Below are 10756 nucleotides of genomic sequence, written 5' to 3'. Positions count from 1 at the left end.
ATGGATTAGGGAGTTTGTTATTTTGTTATCGAAGGAATATTTTTGGATTGAATTGGTTATAGGTTTGCTATTATTATTATTTTTTGTATTTTGTGGGGTATGATTATATAGTTGAGAGTACACGGTAGGATAAGGTAAAAAATGGAGAAAATGCTTTATGGGGGGGACAAAATTACGTGTCTACATATATAATAGCATTTTAAAGGGAATATGTTTATGAAATAATTAGAGTTTATTTAGAACTCTTTAATCTCAGGTTGCTAGTTTTAAGCTAATGATAATTTTTTTAAGAAAAAGTTTAATATTTTCAAATTCAAAAAATTCTAAAATTTTTATTACAATACTATTAACCTTTGTACTATTACGCATTAATACATAAAAATGACCCTAAACTTGACACCAAATTATAACTTTGACCTTAAGCTTTGATAGTATACAAATATGACCTCCAATCCTACGTGGCAAAATGCGTGTTCAACAAGCAAAACTGAGCGCATCCAGCTTAAAATCTAAGGGGATAATACATAAATATGACCTTAAACTTTGACAGTGCACAAATATGACCTTTAACTATTCAAAACTGCAGAAATATGACCTTTAAATGACTCTTCACTAATATTTTTTCATGATTTTTGGCTCAAAGATGAAAATGGCATCTAATTTCTTTTGTCATTGCGGAAAAAGAGCAATATTGAAGATTTATTAATTAGGCGGGATAGCCTCATATGAAAAAATCGAGCAGGTATGTATATATATTATAAAGTAGAGGACGAATTTAAGTTATATAATATATCTAAATATTATTTATTTAAATATTAAATTAAAGATGAAACTATACAAATAATAAAAAAATTATAGTTTTAATAAAACGTTATTAAATTAATGTTATTAAGGATAGTAGTAGTAATATATTAAATTAACGTTATCAAATTAACGTAATTAAAATGTTATTAAATTAACATTATTAAATTAACGAGGGACGGACCTACGTGGTTGCCATGGGGTTCACCCAAATCCCCTCGGTAAAAAAATTACGTTGTATATATATAAATAGAAAATGTATATTTATGTACGTATATTAATATTGAACCACATGAAACAAGGCACTTAGATAGCCCAGTGGTGTTATTTGCTCTTCTTGGGCGCTTCCTTAAGCCTATTGTGCGGGTTCGATCCCTGCTAGTGGTTGTTTTTTTTTTCTAATTAAAAAAAGCTAGGTGTTGCTGCTATAGAAATAAATAAAATAATAATAATTTTTTAAATTAAAAAAAAGTTAGGTGCTGCTACTATAGAAATAAATTAAAAAAAAATTATTATGATTATTATTATTATTATAATAATAAAAAAAACATCGTTTTAACACAAAAAGCAAAACTTTGACAGTGCACAAATATGACCTTTAACTATTCAAAACTGCACAAATATGACCTCTCTCCAAGTCAGCCCTTTTAACGACGTGGCACCGTGTGATTGGATCACCTTTCCACGTAGGCGCGAGTGAGACTGACGCATGGGGTTGCAAAATCAGAGGTCATATTTGTTTAGGTTTTGAATAGTTAAAGGTCCTATTTATGCACTATCAAAGTTTAAGGTCAAAGTTATAATTTGGTGTCAAATTTAGGGTCATTTTTATGTATTAACTCTACTATTAATTATTCTTATCATCATCATCATCATTCATTTAATATTTAATTAAATTTCATTCAGATATGTTTTATAACATTAAAATTTTAAGATGGATAAGTTTATAAAAGTGTAAAAGCCTATTTAAAACTCTTCAAAAGGATAATGTATTTTCAAATTCAAATATTTTCTAATCTTTTAAATCTTTTCAAACTTAATATTCTTTAATTTAAAATTTTTATTACAATACTATCAAGCTTTGTCCTAAAAACTGCTACATGACTTTCTATTTTTCTGCTACTTAACTTCTTATGGTGCTTCATCCTCTACTTTATAATATATTAAAGGTATAGATATTAGCTTATTATGCTTAAACTATAATTTGAGGTGAGGATATGTATTACACTAGTAATTAATGATGGTTTAATGATATAGTGTAAGGGGAGATGCTTTGTCATGTATTCATTGAATTTGTGTGAACCACGGACATTTTAAAAGAAAAAAAAAAGAATTGTAAAAATTAGAATCAATCCATTTAAGGAAAAATTACATTAACATCGAAATTTATTTTTGTTGAGCTACATAAAATCTCTATCTATCTATATCTATATCTATATCTATATCTATAATCTATAATATATATCTATATCTATAATCTATAATCTATAATAATAATAATATATTAAAAGTGTAAAGACCCTTTAAAAAGTGATTTGAACTTTTTGCCCTTCATTAAAATATCCCGTAATAGACAAAATCGTCTTTTCACTTTTATTTTTTAAATAATTATCATTAAATTATCATTTAAATGTTTAGAATACCGAGAAAAAAACAATGAATAATTCCAATTCTGAAAGGAATTAAATGTAATATGATATTTTTTATTAAGAGTCCTATTTTTTAAGGGATAGAACTATTGATGGAAAGGAAAAAAAAATTAAGAACCAAATTTATAGTTAAATTATAGGCATGGAAAAAAAAGATTCCTACGCAAATCTTTTAAGAAAAATTTTGGAAACCAATATATATAATTTTTTTAAAAAAAAACGTATGCTTGGAAAGAGAAAAATATATCTTATTTAGGTAAGAAATTATAATATTTGACAATTTTAAATCAATTAGAATTTAACTTATATAAAACAAAAAAGATTATCTATAATTCTACTTAAATAGTTATTTGATCAAATTTTACTACAAAAATAAGTGTAATTCCTCTACTTCTACATTTCTTCTTATTCTTCTTATTTTTGTTTTGATTTTGATTGATGAATAATTAAGGTTTTCTTCTTTGATTCTTTAGGGTTTTCTAGCCTTCTTCGTTATATGAATTCTCTTTTAAATTTTTGCTTATATGCAATTATTTTTATTGTAAATAAATCATGAGATTCAGCATATCATCATTATGTTTAGAGAAATTAGTCAAAAGCTCTCCCAACCTTTATCCCAAATTTCAACTACACACTTATACTTTGCAGGGGTCCTATGACCTCCTGAACTATTTTAAAGTGGAATATTTACATCCCTAAAAGCTCATGCCCAAATATTATTTCAGGCAGTGAGCTGCACTCGCTGCCACGTCATGTCATGTCATTTTTAAAAAGTTTTTATCTAAAAAATTAATTATTTTACTTTAATTATTTTAATCTCAATCCATTTCCCCCCTTTCTTTTCATCTTCTTTTCTTCAATCTCAATCCATTTTTCTCTTTTCTCTTCATCCTCTTTTCTTCAATCTCAAAGACCAAAATAAACTCATTAATTTTTTTTTACTTTCTCTTTCTATCATTTTCTTCAATTTCAGTTGACATATTTGGATTGTTAGGGTGATTTTCCATGAAATAACGTTGGAAATTTCTAATTTGGAGGTCCTGCGAAGCGCCGCCGTCGTCGTTGAAGTCCGTGACTGACAATGTGTTTTTTGATCTGAAATTAGCGTCAATTGACGCACTCTTTTTTGGGGTTTCTTGTTGGGTTTTGCTTGCCCCAGGAAGATGCATCTTTTGGCATTGGCTGTACTCCGTTTACCGTTGAAAAGCGACGACATTGCCTTCACCGGAGATCGCCAACGGCGGCACTGGCTTCGAACTCAAATTTCCAACGATTGGAGCACTGTTTTTTGGGTATTTTTGTTAGTGTGAGCTTGCCTTGAAGTGGCGCTCCTCTTGGTACTGGTTCGCGGCCACCAAAGTCGGCGAAGTGATGTGCGATGTTGAAATTGAATGTTTGTGTATTGTTTGATCTTTGTTGTTGGTGAATAATTGCTCATGTTGGTTTGTTGTCGATTCTTTGATTATGAATTGTGTGATGAAGTCGAAAATAATAAATAACATCGAATTTAAAATTTTTTGACAACCTTGAAGTGGGAAACAATGACCATATCAATTATTAAATTTTCGACGATCTAAAATCCGAAAACAACGAACAATACCAATTTCAAAATTTTCAACGACCTTGAAGCCGGAAACAATGAACAATACCGAATTAAAAATTTTTGATAACTTTCAAGTGGGAAATAATACAGAATTTTAAAATTTTTGACGACCTTGAAGTCGGAAATAATGGACAATATCGATTTTAAAATTTTCGATGATCTTGAAGTCGGAAATAATAAACAACATCAAATTAAAAAATTTTGACAACCTTGAAGTGGAAAACAATGAACAATATCAAGTTTTAAATTTTCAACGATCTTAAGTCCGAAAACAACGAAGAATACCAATTTTAAAATTTTTCGACGATCTTGAAGCCGGAAACAATGAACAATACCGAATTTAAAATTTTCAATAACCTTAAGTCAGAAACAATATCGATTTTAAAATTTTCAGCAACCTTTAAGTTGGAAACAATGGACAATACCCATTTAAAATTTACGATGATTTTGAAGTCGTAAATAATGGACAATATCGATTTTAAAATTTTCGACAATTTTGAAGTTGGAAACAATGAACAATATCCATTTTAAAATTTTTGACGAATTTGAAGTCGAAACCAATCGAATGATAAATTAATTTTCGATGTCATTGATGAGTTCTTGAATGCCATTGTGTGTAAGAAAAAGAAGAAGAAGAAAGAAAGAAAGAAAATGAAAAGAAAAAAAATAATTAAAAATGAATAAAGAAAATAAAGAAATATTAAATAAATCATTCTCACTCTCTTGCTATGTCAGCGTTCAGAGGGATAATAATTTCACTTTAAAATAGTTCAGGGGGTCATAGGACTCCCGCAAAGTATAATAGACCATTTTCTCTTATGTTTATTAATAGATTTTAATGGTTGTCCTTTTTTTTTTTTGGTGCAGGCTCTAACAATTACCGCCACATACAAAATATGATCAAACAACAATTTCAGAGGTAATTTTAATTTTCATTCGAAAAGTGATTTGAACTTTTTGCCATTCATTAAAACACCTAGTAATAGACAAAATCGTATTTTCACTTTTATTTTTCAAATAATTGTCATTAAATTATTATTCAAATATTTAGAATACATAAAAAAAAATAAGGAACAATTTTAATTCTAAAAGGAATTAAATGTAATGTGAAACTTTTTATTAAGAGTCTTATGCAAATTTTAGGGAAAGAACTATTGATTTTAAGAACCAAAATTTGTAGTTAAAAAATATGCATGGAAAGATTCCTATGCACGTTTTATAGGAAAAAATTTTAGGAACCAAAATATATTTTCTAAAAAAAACATATGCATGGAAAGAAAAAAATATATCTTATTTAGATAAAAAATCATAATATTTGACAATTCTAAATCAATTATAATTTTACCTTATATAAAATATAAAAATGCCTATAATTCTATTGAAATAGTTATTTGATCATATTTTACTAGAAAAATAAGTGTAATTTTTCTACTTTTACATTTCTTGTTATTCTTCTTATTTCTGTTTTGATTTTGATTAATGATTAATTAAAGTTTTCTTCTTGGATTCTTTAGGATTTTCTAGCCTAAAGAAAACATATAAAGTTGAACCAAAAAATCAAACCATTTACGTCTTGAAAAGAAAAGTAAAAAAAAAAGAGATAAAATATGTGAGCTTATATTTGGAATGCATATTATTTTAATATTAAAATAATTTGTGAAATAAAAATAAAAATCTATCATATTTAGATATTTCCTTAAAAGAAAGATTTTGGACATCTAAACCAATTAAAATTTTACTTTATATATCAAAAAGAATTTCTACAATTCTATTTAAATAATATTTTGATCAAATTGAACACGGAAAATTCCGTCACTTCTTCTACTATAGAATTAGACAAGACAGTTGCCGCCAAATAAAGTAAATGTTTATCTTGCCTAAAAACTAACATTTATATTACGAGAATGGTGATTCTCTTTTTTGTTGCCAAAAGTTTTACTTCTTTCAATGATATTTCATAGTTTTTATGCAATTTTTAAAGGTAACAGTATATGTATTGGGTCAAACAGACTAGAGCACTTCGAGCTCCATTAGTTTTGAATTCTTTAGTCTTTTGTTTTTTAATTATCTATTTGAACTACATATAAATTTATCTTGAATTCTTTTCTGTTTTGAATTCTGAATGCAAAGACTTCTATGATAACAGTTAGGGAGTGCTCATCGGTTGGTTTATAGTTCGATTTTATATATTATCAGTTCAATTTGTCAGTTTTTGATTTCTAAACATGCTAAATCAATAACCAAATCAATAAGGTATTTCTTATCGATTTGGGTCATTAACAATTTGATTTTTGAGTTGACTGATAAAAAAATGTTCATTTATATACACGATATGAAAATGTTCATATAGGTAAAGACTTTGTTATTGACTTATACGAAAGTATTCGGTATTATGTTTATGTAATATAACTTTTTACTCCTTTAATTTCTATTTCATAGCTTTATTATCAATTAACGTGACACACGTGCAAAGAACGTACACTTGACTAGTTTTATTAAATATCTAAATCTCCTTTTTGCTAAAACAGTCGGATACATTCACAAACTCATAAATTTTCGGATACATAATTTTAATTATGTATCTTTCTTTCGTCTAGTTAATGTATTACGTATCTCAAATTCTCAATCGAATAGTTTTAGAAATGGATATAATACTATATCAAAATTATGTATCTTAACTTTAAAATTATGTATCCGGATGCTAATTATATATCCAAAACTTACAAAATAAGAGATTATTTGTAATTTAGCAGGAGTAGCTATAGAGAGTGATGAGGGGTAAACTTGTTGGGATTTTTGTTAGTTTTATTTCATTTAGGGATCGTTTGGTAGAGTGTATTAGAAAACTAATGCATGCATTAGTTTAATGTGTATTACTTATACCTTATTTGGTATATTTTTGTACCTTATGTATAACTAATGCCTGCATTAGTTATACACTCTATTGTGTATTAAGGTGTGTATTACTAATACCTCAAAATCTATGGTATTAGCAATGCAATGGATCCAATACATGCATTAACATAATTAAAGACACTATTATCCCTCAAAAAAAAAATTTCACATTCTTTCTAACATAGATATGGAGGATATTTTTGTATTTTTTTTTTTTTAAGAAATTATTTAGTTCATATACAAACATAACTAATGCAAGCATAGCTAACACAAACATTACTAATACAAACATTACTAACACATCATATTTTGCATTATTCTTATACACTCTATCAAACGACTCCTTAAGGTGCAAAAATTAAAGATGTTCTTGTTTCGACAATTCAAAAGTTGGAGAAGGTTTTTTACTAATAAACCGATATTCAAAATCATTCCATTCAGGATCTTTTAATCTGTCAAAACGTCGGATTTCTAAATTTTCGTAAGGCCCTCCTGGAATTCCTTCCAGAGAATAAATTTAGGCCAAACCATGCAACTAAACATAGAATACCGCCTTAAATACTTTGAATTGAAACTTAAACGACACTGTACTATTGCTCCCCGGTGATCTCGTTTCTCAGGCGATATCTCATTCGTAGGTACCCTTCTCACTTTTGTTACTATCCTTAAGAGCTCGCTTCGAAATTAATTTAGAATGAATTTATCTCATATTTAATGGGATAAATTAATGGGCAAAATTATAGTGTTATTTTTATCCATATTGAAGTTGGAATAATAATTTTGAGATAACTAATCTCAGATAAATTGTTTCCAACCAAACGAGCACTTACACTCCAATTTCTCATGTAAATGAAAAACCCTAATGTTTTTTCTCGTGCCCTAGAGATTGTTTTTTTTTTTTTTCTTAAAACCCAAAATCTACTTGGATTGTATTGCAACGTCATTTTTTTTGTTGGAAATTTGGGGTTGTGTAAATTTTGGGTCAAACCAATAACCCGGACCGATAATTTAGTTATCGGGTTAATGATTCGGGTGTTTTTTTTTTCTCAACAGTGGGGTGTTGGTTTAATTACAATTTTTATTGGTTTACCGGATTGGGGTTCGGTTGGGCCATGGGTTTAATGGGTTAACCCGATAAACCGATAATATCAGTGGTGCTTCATTTATACCTTTTAATTGACAGAGAGTAAAAGACCCATAGGCCATAACCTATTTCTCAAAAGCCCAAGTTCAATACTTATTACACTTTTCTCTCAAACTCAAAAGCTGCTGCTCAAAAGATTTCTCATCTTCCAACAGGTAATTTCACTCCTCCCAAAGGGACCATATTTTGGGGCTATGTGAAATGCATTTAAATTGTGTTGCAGCAATCAGACAGTAGTAATTTAATCATCATAGTGGATATCCAGTTGAAGAGGAAAAGTATATGGTTGCCCAGATTCTTGAAACTTAATAGTACGTGTATTGCTGTAACACAACTTAAATATGTGCCCAGATATTCTAATATGTGTATTGTTGTAACCAATCTTGTTCTTGAAACTTAATGATATGACTTAATATGTGCCCACATTTTTCTAACCCGTTTGTGTATTCTGCACATTTTTCGTGTGAAATGTTAACGGTTAACCCGATAATCGAACCGATAACGATCAAAATCGATAACCGATTAACCGATATCTTAATGGTTCTTTAACGGCTTAGCATGTATACAAACCGATAATGAATAAGTAAAACCGATAACTTTCATAACCGAACCGGCTGATGATGCATCCCTAGTTGGAATGCTAAGCTTAGCAGGTGATTTCTTTCTATCTGTCTTGATGGATAGAGTTGTCCAGTACATGTATGGGTGGGAGCTAGTAGGTACCCTGGTCCGGACACCATGGATATGAAAAAAAGTGTGTAACTTGGTGTTTGATTGGTCATTAGACTGACTACGCAATTAGTTGTTTGAAACAAATATTTTTGCTAAGTAAGTTGCTCTGTCAATGATGTTAGTTGAAAATATGAGGTTTCAGGTTCAAATCCCAAGCAAAGACAAGAAATAGCAGGCGATTTCTTTTATCTGTATTGATGGGATAGAGTTATCTGGTACGTGTATGGCTGGGAGGTAGCAGGTACCCTGGCCCGGACATCACGGTTATAAAACCTTTGGGGGCAACCAAAACAATAATTTGTTTACCCAAAAAAAAAAAGACCAAAACAATAATTTAAATAGTTGCGCAATGCATGCATAATTGACTTGAAAATGAAGAATTGAAACACCATTTTAATAAAAACTGATAAAAAAATTATAAGTCGTTTATTAGAGCATGTTGCTGTCTGCTCTTCAGGGGAACTGAAATGTGGTCACTAGTTTATCCACAACATTGTACATGGATTGGTAAGGGAGAATCACACCAGAAGGAAAAGAAAGGCGTCAAATTGTTTTTCCTTCTCATTATTAGTAGGAGGTATGGATCTTTCTTTAACTCTTCTGTTTCTCTGAAGTGCACCCATAGGCTTAGTGAAGATTTCCAGACAACTGGAGCCAAAAATAGAAGCAGCTCTGATATGGCTTATGGAGGCACAAATGTCAATCCATTGGCAGCAACAGGTGGTTCAACAACAATGAGGCAGGTGAAGCTGGAAAAAGAATGTGAGCTCCGAATTGAAGCCAGCGCTGACTCGCCCCTCCGTCTTCGGCTCTTGACTGGCACGGCTGAGATTTTTGGGACTGAAATCCCTCCTGGAATCTGGCTCAACTTCCCTCCAAGACTCAAATTTGCAGTATGATATTATATCCATCATCCATGCAATGAAATGAATGTGTGCACTGGAATGATTGCTTAACTATTGACATTGATGAATATCTCTACCTGATGCCTCAAGTTTCATTATATAATCTGCCCATGAGCATCAATTTATATTATGTTTGATCAACAGAACTGCTAACTGAGATACAAGGATATGAAAAGTTCTTTAGATTTACTTGGATTAGAAAGAGCCTAGCTAGATGGTGTAGTTTCCACAAGGTGGGAGCTATTCATAATTGCAATCTACATTTTCTTGTTTGCCTTCTTGGTACTTGTTCATTTCCAGGGATTATTTATTCTTCAAAACCTGCCGCAGACAAAATCGTGTGTGTATATTGGTTAAGGCAAAGGTTTATTAACTGAGTACCAAGAAGGTAACAAAGAGTAGAGGGGTGGGCCTATTCCAACGAGTTTTGAAGCGTGCACCACTGGCTCGTTGGAGAATTCTTGGGTATAAGGAAAACTGCTAAAAGGACAGGAGAAGGTAAAGAAATTGTCCTTACTAGAGTACTGGACATGTTCTGCAATACCAGCCGGTTTAAATAGAGGTGCTGGATTAAAAGAAGCAGTGGACTTGCTAGGGAGATTTTCTTTTTTTGATGTTTAGAACTGAAGGAAGGTTTTGCAGAAGGAAACATTCTATTGCTAGTTATTGTTGTTGTCCGGAAATTTTATCTTGTAGTGGGCATTGTTCTACAATCGCATTTTGGCTGAACTCTCGAGTCCGCTGCGACCTTCAACGAAACTTTTTTATTAAGGCAAGTTGTATTAATGTTAGGCAGCACTAAGTTGGTGCCGAGACTGTTACTCGAAATCTGGCAAAAAATTACTTAAGGAGCCAATGAAGTCAATCAAAGAGGCATCTTTATATGATCCAATTTACACACCAAAAAAAAGCTCTGCAGAAGCAATCAGCTTTTCTTTCTCTCCAAAAGGTCCGGCAAGTACCAGCAGGAATGGTATACCAAATATTCTTGAGTCTCTTCTTATGTTTTCCTGTTCCAACAAAGATT

The 10756-nt window shown here is 30.4% G+C and overlaps 1 protein-coding gene across 5 annotated transcripts in view; it reads left to right on the top strand.

Annotated features, from left to right (window-relative positions):
* Positions 1-8100: 8100 nt before the first annotated feature.
* LOC107875978 (protein CLP1 homolog) overlaps positions 8101-10756 on the top strand; it is a 15030-nt gene continuing 12374 nt past the window's right edge. Inside the window, exons 1-3 of one of the 5 annotated variants that reach the window (XM_047400258.1) lie at positions 8142-8247; positions 9282-9331; positions 9450-9717. In XM_047400258.1, the coding sequence (XP_047256214.1) occupies positions 9324-9331; positions 9450-9717 (276 nt within the window). In that variant the 5' untranslated portion in view covers positions 8142-8247; positions 9282-9323. Of the gene's footprint in view, positions 8404-9281; positions 9332-9438; positions 9718-10756 lie in introns of all 5 variants that reach the window. The other 4 variants (XM_016722915.2, XM_016722905.2, XM_016722923.2 and 1 more) reach the window with 4 other exon arrangements.

The sequence above is a fragment of the Capsicum annuum genome, chromosome 1 (assembly GCF_002878395.1).
Source record: "Capsicum annuum cultivar UCD-10X-F1 chromosome 1, UCD10Xv1.1, whole genome shotgun sequence".
Taxonomy (NCBI): Eukaryota; Viridiplantae; Streptophyta; class Magnoliopsida; order Solanales; family Solanaceae; genus Capsicum; species Capsicum annuum.
Note: the sequence above shows the minus strand (reverse complement) of the source record. Positions and strands in the feature narration are given on the sequence as shown.